Here is a 22,946-nt window from a genome sequence, read left to right on the forward strand (position 1 = left end):
CTGTCTCTAAGGCTCAGCTCTTAGATGGGCATATTGAATTCAGAAAGATGGGTTCCAAAAAGGCAACATCCACAGTTGCACCCACCATTATAGGTCAATCGATTGAACTGTGTGTGCCCTCTTCAGCCAAACTGTGCATAAACTCTGGCAAAGAGTTATCGACGCGGAAAGCATTTTCTCATGGTGCGGCATTTGAATGGTCATTTTGAAATGTAGGCCTACTTCCTTAGCTTTGACAGCTGTATTCGGGAGGGCAGAGTGGAAGTGTTGCTGCTGCTGAGACGTCTGTGCTCCGTGTCTTTTAGGTGGTGAACGGCCCCATGGATGTGGTCAAGAGTATTGACCGGATGGTGACCAGCCTGAGCACTCGCTTGATGGCAGAGACTGATCACCTGATCATTCACAGACCTAACATCAGTGAGTCTCACACACACTGACATATTGAAACGTTAAACAAATACAGCATTTGGTTACAAAGGATGACTCATTTGAGCCAGGTCTGGGTCCATCGTTGATGTCCTCTGGTAAACTGGCTGCACTGAACATGCCAGATGAATAGCTGAACTTTAAGATATGCGTCATAGTAAATAGAAGAATAATCTTAGTTATATATATATATATATATATCGTTTTGTTGAAAACCGAGCTGTGAAATGTGACGGAGCAAAGCTCATGGTTTCCATACAAAAAATTCTAGTCATTACAAATGCAACAATCCTTCTATAAATCAGTTTGTCTGACCTCGGCATTGTACAATGTGACGTTGTGGAAAAATCTCAGCTCTGATTAATGAATCAACCATATACCGCTGATTTGATAGTGCGGTTATTAAAAATGAGAAGCCCAGAAACTTGTGTTTTTTGTACATTTTCAGTGTGAACTTTCTTCAGACATTTTATGCGGAAAAATATAACATTGCTGTTTCTTGTCCTGTCTTTTTCAGAAGTGGAGTTGCAGAGGCTGCAGGAAGGATCCAGAGGATTCAGCTTCTGTGGGCCTGAGACAGAGAAGCACACCAAACTAGACTGCATCTCAGTCCCACATCAGAAGATACAGGATATCCATAACAACGGTAGGTCAAACGCAACAACGACCAATCCTCTTCTTCTTCTGCACTTTAAGTAGTCACTTATTCAGACTTATTATCACAATGAAGAGTCATTGCAAAGAGAAAAGAGGCATTATATTAACGACAAACTTGTGAATGTGTAGAATGCATTCACCCACTTAAGTCTTGCAGTGAAGTGCAGATGGAGGGGCATTGTCGGGTTTTGAAACAACCATTTCGTCTTGAACAATGACTTATCCTAAATGAACTACAGCTCTCTTAATACGGTTTTATTTGGCCGTCTGTTGTAAGCTGAAGAAAGCCTCATCTTGCTGTTGTGTTGAATGTGTAGGCTTCCTTCAGCTGACATTGGTCAACACGTGGTACGGCTCTCTGTGGCCTCTTTTCAATCCAGAGGAGAACATCACCATGGTTCCTACCGTTACAGATGGCAGTCAGAGGTAAGGTACAAACATTGTTTGTTTTTTATTTTGACATTTTCTACCGTACCATCATAGAATAACATGATTTTATACCATACTATATTGAGGAAAAAGACTTGTGGGCAACTGAATTAATTGGATATTTAAGCCAAGCTTTGGCTTCCATCAGTGCTGCGAGGTCGAGAGGGTGAGGAGCAAACAAAACATATTTCCGTGCTGTAAAGTGTTTTTTTCCACCAAAATAGTCATTGTGCCGACACCTTTTTCCTGCATTTTAGTTGTCTAGAATCAGGCACTACATGTTCCAACACTACACAGACCTTCAACACCTCATTCAAATAAAGTCTATCAAATAAATCTAAGACCACCTGAGAAAGGATTTTAACGATGAATGCCTGGCATGAGCAGAATGCATTTGAATTCAGATCCCCGATGCCTGATCTTTACTAAAGAAAAAGGCTCGCGTATTGATAGCATTCTTGCAAACATGTTAGCATGGCGGTGGGAAATAAGTGATGAACATTTAAACAAATCAAAGGATCTTCAGCTCAGGCCACGTTTAACCCAGAGTGATAAGAAAGCTGGTTTTTAAAGAGTTATTTTCCAATTTACTTGCAAATAGAATTACATTTACATTCCTTCTTGTCTTGGAGTAAAACATACGTGTGGATTTGTGTACATAAACAGGTATTTGGGCACCGTTCTGGGCTCTTCTGTCATATCCACCACAGTGATGGGAGACAACCAGCCGGTTAGCACAGCAGTTCACTTCCAACTCCAGCACAGAGTACAGGTCAGCAAAATCTCTCAAATATTCTCCATTTGTTTTCTTAATTATATATCCTATTCCATATATATATTATTTGTATTACAGAATCCCACTGGTACTGTGTATGATCCAGTGTGCGCCTTCTGGGATTTTGATCTCACGTAAGTGCCAATGAATGTTTTGAAAAAGGACGATTTGGATATTCCTCTGTAACGCCACAGTTATCTTACCTCTTCCACCAAAAGAATGCCATTGATTTTGCAAAACCTTAAGAGAGGCGCATATCGGGATTCCTGGCATACCTGTGTGTATGTAGATATGCAAGTATGTGCCGTTTGTGTCTCACTAGTCCGGAGGCTGGTGGGTGGTGGAATACCAAAGGCTGTGATGTAGTGTCCAAACATTATGGCTACACTGTGTGCTCCTGCAACCACACCACCAATTTTGCATTGCTGCTGCAGGTTTATGAAGTCCAGGTAACATTGCTCTCTCCAGTTATCACTGTGTATGTTGTGTAGGCTTTATCTACAGTATGCTATTTCCAGCTCATGCACTGTGTGTGTGTGTGTATGTGTGTGTGTGTGTGTGTGTGTGTGTGTGTGTGTGTGTGTGTGTGTGTGTGTGTGTGTGTGTGTGTGTGTGTGTGTGTGTGTGTGTGTGTGTGTCAGAGGAGCCCAGAGAACGAAAAAGCTCTGCAGGTGCTGACGTTCATCGGCTGTGGAGTGTCTCTGTGTGGCCTCCTCTTCACCTTCATCCTCTTCATCACTGTGGGGTGAGTCACAAACATCAGAGTGCACTCTGTAAAGGACAGAGGGTGAAAAGCCTTTCATAAAACCCTCCCAGATCCACATCAATAAATGGAAGAAAAATACAGAACCAAAGAATTTATTTTTTTAATCCTGAAAACTACTGCGAGAACCTCTCTCGAAAATGGTGTGTGTGTGTGTGTGTGTGTGTGTGTGTGTGTGTGTGTGTGTGTGTGTGTGTGTGTGTGTGTGTGTGTGTGTGTGTGTACCTGTGCAGTATCCCTAAATCAGACCGCACCACTGTCCATAAGAACCTGATAGTTGCTCTGGGCATTGCTGAGCTGCTGTTGATGTGCAGTGACTGGGCGTCTGCCAATGAGGTGAGACTCCACCTGTGACGTATTTATAGACGTGTGTTACAGTAGGTGGAATATTCTTGAAATGATAAAAAGGGGATTGTTTGTAATAGATTTAACTTGTGTGGAAATAAAGTCAGCACTGCAGCATAGTGGCTCTAAAGCAGCGTTAGTCATCATCAGACTCACTGTTTGAGAAGTACATTTGGGCACATTATTTTTTTGTTGTGCTATTGATTCAAAGTAAATACTTGCTGTATTATCCTGTAGGCAGCATGCTTCGTGGTGACTGCACTACTCCACCTCTTCTTCATGGCCTCCTTCTCTTGGATGCTGGTGGAGGGCCTGCTGCTCTGGAGTAAAGTCGTGTCGGTCAACATCAGCGAGGACCGCAGGATGAAGCTCTACTACATCATTGGCTGGGGTAATCTCTCATCTGCCCTCAGTGACTTGTCACGCTGCACTTTGATTTATGAGCGAGTTACCTGTAGATTACGATGGAGACTGCAGGAGTTCAAATCTCTAAGTCATTATCACAAAGTATTGGCTAACTGATTGTGACTTACATGCTGTAGTAAACCATAGTTAGTGAAAAAGACCACATTTTCCACCTGAAAGCATGCATTCACAAAGTCAGGATCCTCTGTGATCCTCTAACACCAGACGCTCGCTGACATTACCTCTCTTACTGTTGTGTAGTTTCCATGAACATAAACAAGTTTTTCGTCGATTCAGAATTGACGTCACACAGACAGATGATGGAGAGAGTTCATGTGAGGAGACAGCCAGCTCCACAGGCTACAGTGGCTCAATAGTAAAGGACTTGTGCTTCTATTTTTCTTCTGGGAAATTAATGAACAATACAAATGATATTACCATGGTGTAAATTGTCTACTATTTACCAGAAGTCTTAAATGTGATCTAAACAAATGTTGTATTAATTCATATCTGAACACAGGCTGTGCACTGTTTATTTACTTGAGTAACAATGTTATTTAATGACGTATACATTCATATTTTGCCTGATCATTTTGTCAGTTCCAGGCCTTAATCCATGCTTTATATAGAAACGGTGCTGATTTACATGACGACAACCATTCTTCAGGTTTATTTAATACGAGTACTGGAATATTAAAGCACTGTAAACCAAATGTAAGTTATAATGCTGGTTATAATATTGCCAGTTAAGACAACACAGCTTGATGTGAATCCCTACGTAGGACTTTTGTAATGTTTATTTTTGTTATGATTCATGCTGGTGATGCGTTAGTCCAAAGCCAGTAAATGAACTGTTGGGGGTGAAATCAGATTAAGGAAAGATGTTAACAGCAATTCAGGTATTGAAAATATATTCAAGAGGATTCAAGAACTGTGCTAGAATGACTTTCATCCCATGCACTCGATCAAAGAAACAACACTTAAAAAAAATATGAATTGCAGTTAAATCCACTAACTGTCAGATATATTATTGTGCTGTAACCTTAACCCCTTTTTTAAACGTCCTGCAGCTGCTACTGTTCATGTTCCCAAATACATCTGTGTGTGTGTGTTATGTCGCTGAGAACAGTGTGTGAATAAGCAACACAGACAGCGCTCCATGTTCCCCTCAGACTAAATAGAGCAAGAGAACCAAACAGACTCAAGAGTCTGTTCTATAAATATGGATTTTGAACATGCTGATTTGTATGTTGTCACAACACTACCACCGTTCATGTTCTTCTATCAAACTGTTTTCCAGGACTACCTGTTCTAATAGTTGGTGTAACACTGGCAGTATCAGTGGATGAGTACAAGGCAGATGATCACTGCTGGCTCAATGTGAAGACTGACACCATCTGGGCCTTTGTGGGACCTGTTATATTTGTCTTGGCGGTATGTAATCTCACTGTGTGTGTGTGTGTGTGTGTGTGTGTGTGTGTGTGTGTGTGTGTGTGTGTGTGTGTGTGTGTTGTGAGTTCTGTGAATATTAAAGTATTGGAAATTATATTTATTTTAAAGTAGGAAAAGGAAAAAGAACAGACGAGGATAATAATAATGTATTAAATCAAATCATTCAAATTGATCAAATCAATGTCTACATTGACAACTTGCGCTCTGTGTTACAGCCCAGTGTGTATTTGACAGTTTCATCTTGAAGTGTGTACCTTTAGGCCAAAAGAATTCACGAGAACAATATTATTGCCATATCTATGAACAAAGTCAGTTAAATGAATCTTTAACTTTGTTTATTGTCTCTTTTATAGCTAATTAATTTCACTCAAAAGACTCATAAAGTGTGGGGAGGTTGAGAGCGAGTCTGTTACCATGACTGTATATATAAAATGATTGAAGAGGCACTGGATTATCACACAATATCATAATATATATATCCTCTATATATGTCAACATAAAATTTTTTGAATCTCACGGTTATTGTCAATACCGGTATATCACGACACCCCAAAGTATAGCTCATGGAGTTTTTGACCACTAGTGGTGATGTGGAGAATTGTTATGATGAGCAAGTCTTCTTTGAGTTTGTATCTAACGTGAACATGAGGACGCAGCTGTATCCCGGCCCTAACCCACCAGTAAAAGGCAGAGAAAACCTTTCAAAATGTTCAAAAAAGTTGTTTAATGTGGTTTAATGATGAAGGAAACACATTTAATATTGTGCTGGCAGACAGCGCTGACTACAGTACAAACAACACAGAAGATTCAAGCTTCCAAATGAAGATTGCGCTTCTGCATTTCCCTTCTAATATTTTTTACATTACATTTTTCCATCTGAGATAGGCCAGGAGCAGTGAGAGATGAAATAATGACCCTCAGCTGAGTACTGTTTAGTGTGGTGTGTCTGCAGCCTGGTGAGCAGGGTAAACGTGCCCCTCTTTACATGTGAGTCTGAGGCCAAGTGGATCTGCAGAAGCACGTCTCGTGTTTGCCGGAGGCCATGTTGATGCTGTTGTCCTCTGCCTGCAGGTCAATATCGTCGTGCTGTGTCGGGTTGTCATGGTGACTGTTTCCAGCGCTCGTCGTCGTGCTAAGATGCTCAGTCCAAGCTCAGCATCAAAGATGCAGACCTTTGACCTCACCTGGTGAGATACACTGGCTTCTCTACATCTCTCTGTCACTCTCCTCCTGCTTTTTGTGCGCTTTCTTTCTTGAGTCTTTTTTTCTCTCGTGCTCTCTCTCTCTCTCGCTCTCTCTCTCTCTCTCACACACATACTTGCTGTTTCCTCACAGTCAATAGAGACAGTGTGAGAGATTGGGAGTTTAGGTTCGGGAGTCTGCTGTGGGAGTTGTAAGAGCTTATCAGCTTAACACCTGGTCCCAAGACAACTGGAGGTGTGTGTGTGTGTGTGTGTGTGTGTGTGGGTGTGTGTGTGTGTGTGTTTGCGTGTGTGTGTGTGCGTGCGTGCGTGCGTGCGTGTGTGTGTGAGAGAGAGTGCGTTACATCTTAGGTTCTATCTAGCTTCCTCCTATCAGGGTTTAGTTCTTTTAGACACTGATCAATGTGACCAGTGTCTAAAACATGACATAATGTGAAACAGTGAATTCTTCTTATGGGAGCTTGAAAACACAGTTCAGTTTTTTCACACTTTATTTTTCACAGACAGACATACGTACAGAAGGAAAACAAAAACACAGAATAAAAAATTAAAAAGGATCCGGGTCGCTCTGTCCCCTCAAAAGCATAAATCCTGAGAAATATTCAGGTGTTCTTATCTTGTGTTATCGTTGACATGTAAACATCGTCCATTTCTCCCACTTCTCACGACATCGCTCCTCTTGAGCTCTTATTCTCTGAGTTAACAGTTCCATATCATACATTTCATTCACAATTGTCAGCCATCCATCTTGTGATGGTGGTTCTACCTTGTGCTATCTCTTCGTAACAGCCTTCTTACAAGCGGCTAGAAAAATTGTCAGCAGATACCTGTCTTCTTTTAACACAATATCTGCTGTCATATTACCAAAGTAGAGTTCGGTATCATTGGTGGGCCGTCAGGGCCAGCAAGGTCTTCCCTGCTAGACAGAATCACAAAGTTATAGCTATTTTATCATTTAATAATTGAAGTGAATCCCTTTGCAGTTTAAGTGAATGGGGACGATATTGTTGATTGTCATAGTCTTCAACCAATCAGATCTTTAGTTTGACATGTTGGGCGTATTCTTTGACGTGTCAGAGCTGCTAGCTGGCCTACAAGTTCGTGATTGGTCAGTGGGCTAGCGTGACATGTGGGGCGGTGACAATCCCAAAATCTGCTGCCTCTGTGAGCGGACATGTTCAGCCTCAAACACATTAAAACGTATTCAAGAAATACAACTGGGGAGACTCCACTGTCATCACTGGCGTCCATGAATGGAGAAGGACTTCTTACTGGAACTAAAACACACGGATGTACTGAACAACCGTGAGATTAAACTCTGTGTTAACAAAGAAAGGAGGATGGACTTTGTCTTTAAGTGAACAGCAGCTCTGGTAAGTGAACTGCTTTTGTTTTTACATCTGCAATAGCTTTACTACTGTGTTCATTTTTCTATGGTGTCATTTTTATGATATGGTGAAATTGTTCCCTCTGATGTAAATGACATTTGAATGGCCCGGCCTTGAGTATGTGGCGGAATGTGTGTTTTAGCGCCGCAGTTTTGCTGGATTGATTTTCACTATATGCAATTCCCGTTAATGACGCAGCAACCCAGTCATGTATCTGCACTCTGCAGTGTTCGTAGCCCTCATAGGTGTTGAGCTTCATGTAACATTTTATTTCACTTGTCAAATGTTGCACTGCTGCACATACTTTGACAGTGGCATCAGACCACCCTCTATCCATCAAACATTGCACACAATTCAGTTCTATTCAAATTTATTTGTGTAGCTCAGTATCAGAAATCACAGATTTGTCTCGGTGGGCTTTACAATCCGTACAACATACAACACCCTCTCATCAAAGAGAATAGACCAGAGTAGAACAGAGCAGCTATTCTCCTGTCCTTGCACCAGCATTGGAACCCTGACCAATTTGCCCTGTAACAGACTCTTGCTGCTGGTCTGCACCACCGGTACAGAAAGTCCATCAAACGGAACTTCACCCTACCTGTTGATTAAGGTCATGATGCTGCTGTTGTCAGTCCTCACCAACACGTATCTTCCCCGTATCAGGGACCTAAAGTGGACCAAGGACACTGCCTGTTGTTCGAGGAGGTTGAAGTGTTGGTCCTCCAGGTCTGTAGGCACTGCATGTGCAGGAGCCCCAGCAATACCACCTGATGGGCAGCTGCCACAAACCCTAGAACCAGCTCTCTGACCAGCCAACTGCCTTTGGAATGTAGGTCGCGAGGCCTTCGTCTGAGGGGGGCGTGCCGGGACAAGATGTCCCTGTGCAACCATGCACCCCTGAGAAAATCCACCAGACCTGCGGAGCTCACACTGCCCTCTGCTAGTTGTCTGGTATTGGGGGCAAAACATAATTAGGCCACTGAGCTGTTAAAACCATGGTGGAAACAGCTCATCGACCGAGATGGAAGCAGTATCTATCATATGCCGATGCGATATTGTCTTCATCCTCTGCAGACGGAGCTGGTGTCTCTGCAGGGATGACTGGAAGCAGCGGCAGAACATTAGCGGCTGAAGCTTGAGTGATGTGATTTTAATCATATTTTGGACAACAATGGAGCTCTGTGGCACAGAGGAATAAAATAGATCAAGCTGATAAACACACATTACGTGTTAGTGGATAGATTTGTTGCTTTGGTTTGTTCTTTTCAAGGGATTTCTTAACAATAAGAAATATTTCAGCAGACTTAGGCTTTAAATGAGCCAGTTTGTAGTAGAGAGAAATGTTTGATGTGTTATTATACATTTTTATTTCCTATTACAATCACTTTGCTTCCACTTTGAATACATAGTGGATTGTTGTCAGTCAAAGACTGAGCAGCAAAACAATGTCCCTTTTTATTGTGTCAGGTCTGTCTATATAGCTATGGTTACATGATTATGGATATACATTATACAAACATTGCTACTGTTACAGTATAGTTATGTATCCAAGCAACATATTTAGCACCTGAACCACTGATGCTAATTGTGGTGCTAATTACTTTTTTCCATATACTGTACATATACAGGTGAAGCATTTCTTGCAAAACATATAGGCTCCATATGGATTGACATTAGAGCGTCATTAAGGGGTGGCTGGGGCGCTCAGGAGGTAGAGCAGGTCGTCCACTAATTGGGTGACCGGAGGTTCAATCCGTAGCTCCTCTAGTCCGCAAGATACTGAAGAAGACTGTGTCATTGGTGTGTGAGTGTGGGAATGATTGGATCACAAGCTGACGAGCAGGTGACACGTTGTAAGGCAGCCTCTGCCATCAGTGTGTGAATGTGTGAATGTTCAACGCTTTTAGTGGTTAGAATAAAGAGGCTATGTAAATGCAAGTCCATTTAACATTAAGCATATTACCCATGACACTCCACATACCTTGTTGTTAGCCGATGTCTTTGGAGTTACCTTCTACCAATGAACAGTTGACAGTCAGATCTGTGCAGTATCCAGATTAATCGGGACGTTTGAACACAAATAACACAAAATTCACCTCCATGGTATTTGGGTAAAGGCAGAAATTTCTGAGAGAGATGTATCCAAACCTGGACAAATATCTAGTATTAGTGGCATTTTTCTTTCAGTATTTTGAGTATAGTAATTATGTTAAAAACAGGTCAGTACACTGGAATTAGAAGGAATTGCTAATATGTCTTATAGCTAAGGAGAGACTTGAATGTCTTTTCATATTTAGGTAAAAAAGTCCTTCAACCCAACATGCAGCAGAAAGACCCAACCTGCCGGTGCTATCCACTGCACCATCGTGCTGCCAACACATGAGATGAGTCCAAACAAAGAACACAGAGGATTCAAGCTTCAACATGGAGATCGAGCCTCTGCAGTTCTTTTCTCTATATTTTTTTCCATTCTATTTTCTATTTTCTATTCTGTTCCATCCAGATTCTTCCTTCGCACATTTGTCTATGACTGATGGAAATGCCACAACGCCACCCCCCGACCTTCCCGCCCCCACTGTCTCTCTTCATTCCCTCACAAACATACTGAAAGTACATGTCTGTGCCAGCTCGAGAGTGTTGCATGAATTCAGGAGATTAGAGGGAGAACGACTTTCAAAAATAAAATGGGAGAGAGGGAAGTGAGTGCTGGCTTTGTCCTTGCAGATATAGCGCAGTCTGAAAACTCGATCTCTACCCAGGTGCAGCAGTGTGACAACAATAGTGGTTTGAACAAAGGCAACCTTTTCTGCCTTGCCCCATGGAACGGTTATTGGCCGCATAAGCACCAGGATCACTGAAAGCATGATTGCAATGAAACAGGAGTATGTGGTAGGCGGGAACATCTATATCTGTGCAGAGATGTTTCATCCAGGATTCAAGTAGGAAATATTCAAGGAGAAATTGTCATCAAAATATCTTGAAAACTCCACTTTGCTGGCTCCTTCTCTTGGCCTCTACCCATGTTTTGTGTAATGGTTGACAAAGAGAAGAGACTGACGAATCAAAAGGTGCCACAACACAAGTTTTGTTCCTGTGGTCTGTTAGACCCAATTCTCATGCATCTGTATTTGAGAGTAATTCATTCACATACTGAATATGCACTTATGATTCATGTGTGGGCATTCTGTATGTGTATTTTTTTTCCAGGGCTGTGACTCGTCCAGTTCTCATCCTGCTGCCAGTGCTGGGTTTGACCTGGCTGTGTGGAGTGCTCGTCCATCTGTCGGTAGTAGTCGCCTATATTTTCATCGCTCTCAATGCACTCCAGGTAAAAAACACTCTCACCGCTTTCATATGGTGGTTTTCGGCAGCAGCAGGCACTACCTCAGCAGCAAACAGCAAACACAGTTACAGACTAGCTGGTGAACATAGTGGAGCATTTAGCAGGTAAAGAGACAGATATTGAGTAAGTAGAGAACAAAACCAGAGCTCAAAGTGAGAAAATACTGGTCTTATATTCATCAGGTGGCAAGAAACACCACTCACCACTCATATATATATGTTGAAAGCAACCAGGGCTGGACTGGGGTAATAATTCAGACGGGGAGTCCCCTTTTTTGTACAAACAAAAACATATCTTGTCATATTATCCAATTGAGTAGAGGCCCCGTCCTTTAAGATAGCATCTTAAAGAATACTTTGTGAAACAGTTGCAGTTAACATTGTGAAACGGTCACAGTAAATGTGGTATGTGGTTAACGTTGTAAAACGATGGCGGTTAACATTTTAACATGTGGTCAACATCGTGAAACGGTGGTGGTTAGCGTTGTAATGCGTGGTTGACGTTGTAACATGTGGTCAACATTGTGAAACGGTGGTGGTTAGCGTTGTGACGCGTGGTTGACGTTGTAACATGTGGTCAACATTGTGAAACGGTGGTGGTTAGCGTTGTAATGCGTGGTTGACGTTGTAACATGTGGTCAACATCGTGAAACTGTGGTGGTTAGCGTTGTAATGCGTGGTTGACGTTGTAACATGTGGTCAACATCGTGAAACTGTGGTGGTTAGCGTTGTAATGCGTTGTTGACGTTGTAACATGTGGTCAACATCGTGAAACGGTGGTGGTTAGCGTTGTGAAATAGTGATGTTTACGTTGTAACACTTGGTTAACGTTATAAAAGGTTGTCGGTTAATGTTGTAACACGTGGTTAACGTTATGAAATGTTGGCAGTTTACGTTGTAACACGTGGTTAACGTTGTGAAACAATGGGGGTTAGCGGTTAACATTGTAACACGTGGTTAATGTAAAAAAAACACTTGGTTCGGGTTAAAAAAAATAAGTGCACTTGTAATGTAAACCACTGACATAATGGCACGTTAGTCAACGCAGAGAGAGCATGCCCTCCGACACAATGTTGAGTAGAGAGCAGGTGCTTGAAATTGCTGTTTAGTGACACCAATGCACACAAGTAGAAAGAAGACTGCATTATATTTATAAAGGTGCCATTTGATATATAAATCCTCAAAAAGGCAAACCCATATCCATCAAAGTTAGATTTTTTGGGGGATAAAGTCAGTTGCTATCTATAACAAAATGATGTGCTTATTCCCACTGAAAGCTTTCTCTTTGACCTTTCTACGTTCCCTGTCAAATAGCGTAAGAAACACATTTTACTTAAAAAATTATACACATGGCGATTATATACATATATATATATATAAATATTAGTGCTGGGCAACGATTACAATTTTTTATTGCGATTAATCGCATGATGTTCTGCGATTAATTGCATTGTTATGTGCAAAGTTCAACAATGAATTCAAAAGTAGTGTATTGTGCACTTTTATTTTGAAAGTACTGCTATATGAACAAAAGTGCAATCACATTTTGTTTTGCAAACACTTTAACCACATCAGGTTGTTGTTAGCAGCAGTATTCCCTTTACACAGTAGCAGTTATAACACAGTTATAATGATTCTGATAATAGATATCCAGCCGGTGTTCACAACTTTATCTGTGGGTAAGAGATGCAATTTGAAATATACACCTTGAAAACATGCAAACCTATCTACGTCATGTTTTTATGTTTGTTAAATATTCAGTAGTGATTACTAAATGATGCTTATTATACATATTACAAACAAAACACTTTAAAAACTCATTTAAATTAATCATTTCTTTTTTGCTTTTTTTGGTATTTTGGTCAGACACATATGCAACGCTGATTACCGTAATATGTGTGGTATTTGTTATAAATGTACGTTGGTACATAGAGGCTGATAAGAAGCTGTACTTGGAGGGACTTAGGACCCTGGGGAATGTAGGCGAAGGAAACAGGAAGTGACGGAACGGAAGACACGCCACACAAACAGCTGTTTACCGCTCGCTGCCAGCTGGTCGGCCGGTTCTTGTGTTAAAAATGTCCGCTTAATAATAATAAAAAAAACTGCGTTACCGCGATAAAATAATTGTCGGCATTAATTAATTAATGCGTTAACGCGTTAACTTGCCCAGCACTAATATACAAATCTAATGGTTGGGTGTGATTATGTGTGTGTATTTGTTTAGTGTGTGTGTGTGCGCGCTTCATAACTAGTAACTAGCGTGCACTGGGGCCACTGTTCATGCACCTTCATGTGTAATTGTGCATGCTTGCGAGCGTGCGTATATGTGTGGGAGAAGCCAGGAGGCCTTTGAACGGCAGGTCATACCACATCTACTTCCAGCCCTCCTCCCCTGATAACACAGCAGTTACTTCCTCTCTTAGACACTCTTCTCTCACATCAACCTTTTTCTATACGCTGTCCCTGTTTTGCTTATACTTTCCGTCCATTCTCTCTCTTTGTCTTCTCTGACCCCACCCGCCCCTCCGTGCTCTTCCCGGGTCTTTAATTAATCAAAATGAGCTAGCCCCTGGGTGACCCCCAGAGAGCTGCTAGTTAATTCAGATTTACTGCCAGTGTCCAGCTGAGGGCAGATAACACTACAGTAGGAGTTCTTCCTCATGTAGGTAGGAGGATGATGCTGGGCCAGCCCATCTTCTTCTTTTGACAAAGAAAAGTGAGTTTACTGGGCTGCTTCAACAGTCTATAAAAGCAAAGTAAGACACAGAGAGTCTACGGGCCAAGGCAGCAGAGCCTGAGGGCAAAACTGTGCTGAATAACAATATCCAGTGTCGGTTTTAATCCACTACACTGGTCCCTGTCTCTGATATCACTAGATCTTCCTCTTCTGCTTCTGTCCACTAAATGTCTGTATCAACATTGACTTGTTGATTGATCTTATTTAAACGATTATCGCATCTCGCCAATCTCGACGATGACAAGCTTTTCACATCGCCTTCGACTGTGACTGTTGGACATATGTGCTAACCTGGCCTCACCCCCAGGGCATCAAAAACCAACGCTTGGTCAGTGGTCCGTGGCATCTCGATGACGACACACAAGGCACTCTTTCGCGTCTGTATGAGATGCACCAGAATGTCATCTAACTCCAGTGTAAACCCAGCCGAGTCATTAGACACTCAGAGAAATTGACGGAGTGTAAAGAGCGAGAAGTCCTCTAATGGAGGGGTGGTGGATGGGTCAAACAAACACAGGATTTTTACACAGGACCTATGTACAACAAAAAGTTGAGTGATTTCTACTGACGACGTGACGTTATGTCACGTTCAGTGATGTTCTGTCACCTACCGCTGCATCACTGAGTCAAATGTCATCATGCCTTTAGCTTACAGTTCGTTGTAAGCATACCTATTGTATATTATACTTATTTCAAGCCAAGCACCTCTGAATCTTTGCATGTGATCAGAGCTTTTCAGATGTGACTGTTTCATTTCAATGCATTTAATACTTCTTTCTTTACAGGGTTTGTATAAAGGCAAGAAAGTAGTCATATGCTATGAGTTTACAGTTCATTTCAGTTCCTCCTCTGTATAGTGACGATTGGTTTATGGCGTTGCACTCGTTTGGCCAGTTACACTCTTTGTCTTCTTGCTTCTTCACAGTACATTTTGTTTGTACGCCCTCTGGGGGTTTCGGAGAATAATGCGACGAACAGCACGTTGAGCATAAACACCTTTGTGTCAATTACCTTCAAACCCACAGGGTCAAGATATACTTAAAATGCTTCTGACCAGTGACAACATATGAAAAGTAGGGATGAGATCACGTTGCATCTGCAAACACTTCCTTCTGGCTTCATTCACGTACTAACTATTATTTTCTAGTGTAACCCAGTCTTGCTGCTGCTTCTGCTGTGGACCATTGATGGTTGGGTGAAGGGATCATAGTTTTATAGTCTTCCCAGTTCTTCAGTATATCACTGGACATACAAAAAAACCCTTTTTCCAAATTACATTTACAGACAGATAGATTGGATTCAGGTCAGCTCAGAGTTGAGTGCCGCGCCCTGCTGGATCCGACTGGAGTTCGTGCCAAAAGGGAGTAGAAAACCACACAGATTGAGAGCAGGAAAAGGTCTTTCGCAATACTTGGTAAATTGTTGGTAAAGAGAAAAGCAGAGTTTGCCGGAGTGAGCGGAGTACTAAAGGGACTTGATGAAGGTATTGTCAATAAAGACTGCATGAATGGAATTGGAATTTATTCTTCTCCACTTTCCAATTTTCACATGCCTTATGTGCCTCTCTTCTCTCCGCAGGGCCTGTACATCTTCTTCGTGTATGCTGTTTACAACAGTGAGGTAAGGAGGTATTCAGTCCATTGTCAATGCTGCTGTCTGTTGCCACTGCGGCAGAATATCAGAATGTATCTTCGTGCGGTATGTGAGGCTGCCAGCCTTTTGGACAACCCAGTGGGTGTAAACGCTGCTTCTCATTTAGGTGAGGAATGCCATAAAGAGGATCAAAGAAAAGAGAAAGGCCTTATCTTTCACGGTGAGTGTGTAAAAAGCACACAGCAGTGATCCGGTCCATCAGCACAGGACAGAAAATACATTCCTCTTTACAAATGTTCATTTTAGTGGAAGTCCGACTACATTTTTTAGTCTCGTAGTAGTGTCGTCCATATATTATACTTTCTGCTAAAGTCATTTCCCTAAAGTCACTTCTGAGTGGGTTGTGGTGTATTTTCAGAACTGTTCCCAGCCAACCAGCTTCCTACCTTGCCAGAGGGCCCCGGTTACCTCCTGGGGCCGCAGTCCACCAACCCCCTCTAGCCCTGAAACTAGTGAGACCTCTGGACCCCCCAGCTCCACCTACACATCATTGGTCATAAAGAACGGTAGGCTGGCAACCTTGGACTGATGTGTGTGTACTGTGTAACATTACTCCCCTCGGGGAGGGGAGGTATTTTGTGAGGATTGTGTTTGGTCTCACGTAATATGTTATTTGAGTGAAAGTGAAGCCCAAAAAGGGGAAGGAATAGAAATGTACACAAACGGAGCGACTGTGGCTCAGTGGTAGAGCAGGGTCGTCTGTCAATCAGAGGATCGGCGGTTCGATCCTCGGCACCGCTGGTCCATGTCGATGGACAACACCCCAAGTTGTTCCCGTACCTACGGTGTGTGAATGTTGTATGATGTCCTGGTGGGCAGGTGGCACCTTGCATGGTAGCCCCTGTCATCAGTGTATGAATGGGTGTGAATGGGGGAATGACGACACCCAACCAACTCTTAACACCGAGGCTTGGTCAGTGTCCCGTCACTAAACTACTACGCCGTAGCAAAAAGTGTCGGTTTTGGACGTGTCTGGGACAGAGTGTCAATTCTCCTTAAGCTGCCCCACCTATTGTTTCACTTCCTGTTAGAATGCAATTCTATTTGTTCTTCTGGTTTAGTGCTAGAAAATGATATTTGAGAACATTCAGCATAATATAATATATTCATATATATATAATATAATATAATATATATACATACATATATATATATCATATCAGCAGCATCGGTGAATTACAGTCAGCGGATGTTTTAATTTAGGCATGTAAGTGGCTTGCTGTGATTATGAAGTGGACCGTGAATTTAATAAGAGGAAGTATTTTGCTGCTGTTAACATTATAAGTAAGCATTAGTTATGCAAAGGCTCACACAATTTGAGTTCCAATGGCAGAGTGGGGCTGCTATCCACTCGTGCCCGTTGACTTCACTTCATTTCAAATGTTGGTTTGTCTCCTCAGCAGCAATCTGTCCTGCTGACACAAGGCTATACTGAAAGACATCAGTTATTAAGAAAGAGAAGGGCAAAAACACAGACATACAGAAGGAAGCAAAAGTCAGCGTACTGAGATTCTCATAATGTTCTATTGTCATTCACATTGTTTGCATTTTTGTTTCCTTGTGTGTTTTTTATGAAAACGTCTTTGTTTTGTGCGGCTTGTATTTCTTTGTCTTGAATTATTTGACCTTGCATGTGTTGATCCTGAAAGAAAGATGCAAACTTTAAATACAAAAAGGTGTGTTTTGTCTTTCAGAGAGCTTCATTAAAGAAAGCTTTGTGAGTTTCTCTATTACACCGGCATCAGGAAACCAAGTACGTAACATGCTGTATGCGTTGTCACTGCATTGCTGTCATACTGTGTAAGATGACTGAGTATTAAGTATGTATTTCTATTTGAAACAGGTGGTCCAGCTGACTGGGTTCAAGCCATCAGGTACAACTCTAAGATCACTTGATGCTGGGCTTGAATCATCAGGAGTTGGTATTAGTTTAAATGTCCCACGGGGAAAGTCAATTAGCACAGCGTTACAAAGAACAGGAGCAGTTGCATGTTGATACAACAAAGTTTACTGAAACAAAATACACACAAAATAGGTACAGACGGACGGACGGACGGACGGACGGAGGGACGGACGGACAGATAGACGGATAGATCTGAAATGAGATGGCTCAATGACTTGGAATGTTACGCTTCATAAAGTATGTTTCATATGCCAATTCAATTTAGTTTGTACAGCCCAAAATCACAAATTTACCCCAAATTACAATCTTTACACAAACGACATCTTCTGTCCCAGAACCCTCACATCACAGGAACCCCCCCCCCCCCCCCCCCCCAAAAAAAACTAAAAACCTCTAACGGGATGGACAGCTGAGTGTGAGTGTGCAGATGTGTCCAAATAACATTTGTTACGCTTGAACTGAAGAAGGCACTTGCAAATGACAAGATAGTACAAAATGTAAAACATACTTTGGTGTCTACATTTGGTAAAAAGAAAAAAAATATGTTTGATGAAATATGAAGTAAAGAGGTGAAAATGAAACACCAAAGTATGGATAACATTTTGTACTATACCTTCACATTTGCAAGTGCCTTCATCATTTCAAGTATTGATTTAAAAAGAAGTGTTATTTCTTCAGCATCTGCCTGTGGCCTCATGTTGGAATGCATTGAGCTCTGCGTGCCTTCTCTTTGTCTGGTGTGCATTATGTGGAGTATTTTAAACAAAGAAACAAAAAGAAAAATATCTATTTGCGTTTACATACATGCATCATTGAGATTTCCCATTTAAGTTGACTGAATGAAGTCAACAACAACAATATGTATTCTGGTTATGTTTGGCACAGGGTTCGGTAACGGGTGAGGAGTGAAAGTCTAAATGCTGTTTTTTAAATATTTCTATGTTTGTTCTTAATTTTCACAAACAGAATAGATTTGTTTCTGTCATGACAATAATTTGAAAGGCACTGAGTGTTTGCAGAAAGCATCATCTAAGAATGACTTGAATCTAGATGAACGACTGACCAGAGGAGAAAGAGCAAAGGGGCTTCTATTCCCCTGGACTGTCTCCATTGACCTGCACAGTGTACAGCATCTCGGCCTGTGTGGAAATCACCCCAACTGTCTTTTGTGATGTGAATATGCCGGCAAACACAACAGATGGTTCCCATGCTTCCTTCCAGAGGGCCAAGTCACTGTCAATGGCTCTAAATTGCCTGGCAGTCGGGAAAATGAAGTTTTCAGATTCATTAAACGTTTAGCCGTCTGGGAAGAACGCCTGATGGATGGTGTTTGAGTGCTGCGCGGTGTTCATTGTTGACCGGCGAGACAAAGGAGAAGTTCATTCCCTTAATCAGGAATGGACAGGGCTGGCTATTCAATCTCATCAGTCATTAAGCACTCCAACACCTGCTCTCTCTCTCACTCTGCCTTTCATTGCCCTCCTTTCTTGCTATCTCTTTGTACACAAACACACTCAAAGTCCTGTAATGCACAAACATCAGAGCCTGGACTCGCAGCTAACGCCTTTTCCTTCATTTCACCGCAGGTTGTTATACTGCAAATGGCGTGGATCCTGATACTCAGTAACAACAAGCACACACACACACACACACACACACACACACTCTTCTGGGAGGAAGCGTGTGGAAGCATGGAGGCAGGATGAAGAAGCTCCAACGTCTCTTACCGTTCTGTTCTCAGATCAGATCAATATTCTCTAAACCACTCACTGTTTGTTGTATGTTGTATGTTTTTCACCACCAACAGAATGACAAACGGACACGCTTCAGGTGATGTCGCTGACTCACTGGCAGCCATATTAGATTAAGAGTCCCCCGTCTGTGAGTCCTCAGTTTAGGGACACATACAGTAGACGTAATGGATTTATTTTCATGGAATTCATCATGTCAGCAGCAAACATCAATGGCTTGGTGTTGTAAAGAGGTGACCTGATCTCTACAAGGCACAAATGAGTCTTTGTTTTGAAAGCCAACAACAGGACGTCGCACCGAAGGGTCAGCTCACCAAAACCACAAATCAGTTTGAAGGCTTTGGGTAAAGTGAAGCAGACCTTTTCTGTTGCGGTGCTCCTAGCATCACAACATATTGTTTGAAAACAGTAACATATATTTGAGGGATATTAACGCTGTGCTTCATTCTCGCTCTTCTGTCCTGATGTTTCCTGTAAATCGCTCTACAGGTCAGTCGTGTTTCAAGCCTCCCACAGAGAACAGAGGCCTGTGGCCGCTGGTATTGTGGTTCATTCAATGTTGTCTACAGGTACCGAACGTTTTGTCAGCATGGACAACCAAGCATGAGAATGCCTTTCTGTATAGTGTGTTTATGGTCTTAGTGCTGCAAATAGATGATTACAGAGAGCATTAAATAAGACTGTACAGCAGACATGATGCTGTGAGTGTTCAGAGATATTCTGACTTGAGAAACAAGCGGCACATGTTGTGTTACTCTTATCTACACCATCTTCTCTCAAACTTGTGAATGCTTCAGCCGCTGCAGAATTGTCTTGTTTCTCCCTTGTTGTGTATAATAAAAGCAGCAGCCATGTTCAGTCTCCCTCTGTCTCCTGCAGCAGGCTGCACTATCAGCTGAAGGCTGAAACTCTTACAAGGTGCTGAATGTCTGTGAGGGTCTGTGTGACTCCAACGCAGTCACCAGAGGAAACACAAACCTTGTGATATGTTAAGTGTGGACGTTTCTCAAAACATGAATGACTTCGTACGGTCACTTACTGCAAGAACGTCCACATTCAACGGATGCATGCTTTGCACAACGTTCAATGCCAACATTGTTTCCTGGCGACTGAGCTGGTGACTCCGTTGTACTTGTACAGTAGGTAGCCGGACCTGACAGGAATCATGTTGGTGTTGCTGATGTTTATACTAAAATAAGAATCACAGTTCTTGTTCTTTGTTACTGTATCTGCTGTAATGGTCTACAATGTCTTCTCTCTGGTAGGTAGTGCCGTTTCTTTTGGTGGAAGAAGGCAGATTTTCAAATTTGTGATAATTCACATCTTTCATTCTAGTTAATTTTCTTAATAAAATAAACATATTAATACTCAGTACTTGTCAAACAGCAAATCAGATTGCAGTGAGTCAACAGACTGTTTACTACCCGCTGTCATGGCCTTTGGGCTTTGGGCAGTGTCCTGTAGTTACATTGTGAGTGTGGGTCCGTCCTCACGTAGCAGCATCCTCAGCCAAGGACATTTAAAATACCATTTAAAACTATTCATAACCATAACTTGGTAACAGCAGCAACCAAGGATTCATATGTCATGCAATAATCCAGAATTTCCAAGTTACCAAGTACTACTCAAGACAGACTTGTTTGCTTCCAGCAGGTGACCGCTCACCTACAGGTGTCAGACGTAGTTGAGTAGAATGGCATGTTCTACACTGAGACATTTTTGTAGATGGACATTTGAGAAATAAATTAATTTCCGTTTTGAGAGTTTTGTTCCACCATGAAATGTAATCAGTCCTTAAAATATGAAAAATGTATCATAGCATGAAAAAAACATTTGATACCTTACAGATGTCACAGTCTCAAGACTGATGTCTCTGTGAAGAGATATGAAATGGTGATTACTTTAAAACTGATGTTTATTGTTAGAATGTAGCTGATGATGTGTGTGTGAGTCGGACGAGGCTAAACGACACAATGAGCGATGTGAATAAACTTCTATTTATGAGCTCGGGATCATTTGTGCACAACTGATGAATGTTGTGAAATAATAGCAGACACACAAGTGGAGCTCTACTTCACTGGAATTTATTGGTTTGATGCTATTACAATAAAATATATTTAAAGAAAACAGTTTTGGTCACTTTCTCTTTTAAGAGAAGTAAACACTAAGTTTAAGACGGGACGGTCAACTCACAGGGAAATAAAAAATGAACAAAGAGCAAAAACAAAGGCAACATCAAGAGAATCACTTCCACAACAGAAGCGGTTTGACCTCAACATAAAGCGGAGAACTTTTTCCCGTTGAAATGTATCTTCATCTTGCAGCAGATCGTCACTTCACAACATAAATATACTGTACAGAGTGATAACGCACAGATATCTCAACTGGGGAACTAAGGTGTGTGCATGTTGTGCAGGCAGGCATCAAGTTAAGGCAGGCGGAGTGATTGTCTACGATACCTTGAAATGGATGAACAAGGAATGATTTTAAAGGTCCACAGTGAGAAAGTTGAGCTGCACAATATTACGAACATTGCTTTGACTGTGTCTCTGCTCCTCAGCTGGTGACAGTGAAGATCTGTTATATTGTCAACATCGCTGAGAGTCATGTGCTTTAACATAGGATGTGCCACTTCTCACAAATCCACCAGATCAGTTTGGGGAGAAACGTTGGTGTTACTGTTCAACATAAGTGGCACAGATAGACCACTGCCTGCTCCACACACACAGCACAGTGTTGAGCTCTCTGACACTGTGTGGGCCGATGAGGCCTGCAGTGGGGTTCACTGGTCTTCTGACAAAATATAAAAAATATACAGGAATATGTCAGATATACTAATCAATGGAGAGTATTACTGACCCATGATGTTTACACTCATCAACCTGAGAACAAAAGTCTGTAATAAACACCAACTTCTTTATTTGATTCATTATTTATAGGGAACATACGTTGGTCAAATAATAAAGAAACTCTTACCGGTAATTTAAAAGAAAGGTCTGTTGTTGTGCTCTTTGACGTCTAATTCCGCCTTTCTTAGAAACAATCCAGCTAGCTACCAAGCTACACCAATGAAAAGTCGTGTCAGAAAAAGAACATATGCCAGGCGTGGATGGGATCGAGGCGACTGTACAGGTTGCTGTCATAAGTTGACTTTCAGCAACATTTCTCCATGAACGTGCTCAACCTCTCTGACGCTCTGGAAGCTTCTGTGGTGACTAAAGATGATGCCGGCAGGATGGATATGTCTATCGGATATCATTGTTTAGGGCCAACCCAAACAAAATAACTCCCTCTTCCATAGAAACATTGGCTAACAGAACCATGAACATATGTTTCAGCCATAGAGATAGAATGGAACATATTCCCACTCTATTCAACATTGCAGGTTTATGTGTATGTGGCCATTGCTGCCGTCGTAACAAGCTAACTTCCGTATGAACTGAACAGTCAAGTCGCTGACTCACTCGGGTGAAGTTTTAACTAAAACAAGCACTGGAGGAGTAACATTACCGAGCGTAGAGGATCTGAGTAAATAAGCAACATTTTCATTTTCAAGCTTAACTAAATATTGGTCGAACCACACGTGTCATTTAGGACGCAGACCCTAATTTCTATGTCAATATTCTGCACTTCGTATGAATGCAATTGTAAAGGGGGGCTGGGGGGAGTAGATGGAACCCGAACAAAAAAAAAGAATGAACAGCCATCAGCA

General features: G+C 41.8%; 1 protein-coding gene across 1 annotated transcript in view; it reads left to right on the plus strand.

Moving 5' to 3' along the window:
* Nucleotides 1-17,576, plus strand: part of adgrd2 (adhesion G protein-coupled receptor D2) — a gene marked incomplete at its 3' end in the record, with an annotated part of 29,630 nt that extends 12,054 nt beyond the window's left edge. Inside the window, exons 8-24 of the mRNA XM_079269789.1 lie at nt 306-417; nt 944-1,072; nt 1,401-1,509; nt 2,179-2,284; nt 2,366-2,421; nt 2,610-2,736; nt 2,929-3,032; nt 3,284-3,386; nt 3,633-3,786; nt 5,101-5,234; nt 6,324-6,439; nt 11,053-11,173; nt 15,506-15,547; nt 15,687-15,740; nt 15,939-16,086; nt 17,275-17,333; nt 17,424-17,576. Of these exons, the coding sequence (XP_079125915.1) occupies nt 306-417; nt 944-1,072; nt 1,401-1,509; nt 2,179-2,284; nt 2,366-2,421; nt 2,610-2,736; nt 2,929-3,032; nt 3,284-3,386; nt 3,633-3,786; nt 5,101-5,234; nt 6,324-6,439; nt 11,053-11,173; nt 15,506-15,547; nt 15,687-15,740; nt 15,939-16,086; nt 17,275-17,333; nt 17,424-17,576 (1,827 nt within the window). The remainder of the gene's footprint in view (nt 1-305; nt 418-943; nt 1,073-1,400; nt 1,510-2,178; nt 2,285-2,365; nt 2,422-2,609; nt 2,737-2,928; nt 3,033-3,283; nt 3,387-3,632; nt 3,787-5,100; nt 5,235-6,323; nt 6,440-11,052; nt 11,174-15,505; nt 15,548-15,686; nt 15,741-15,938; nt 16,087-17,274; nt 17,334-17,423) is intronic.
* Between the last annotated feature and the right edge of the window lie 5,370 nt (nt 17,577-22,946).

The sequence above is a fragment of the Melanostigma gelatinosum genome (genome assembly GCF_949748355.1).
Source record: "Melanostigma gelatinosum genome assembly, chromosome: 6".
Lineage (NCBI taxonomy): Eukaryota > Metazoa > Chordata > Actinopteri > Perciformes > Zoarcidae > Melanostigma > Melanostigma gelatinosum.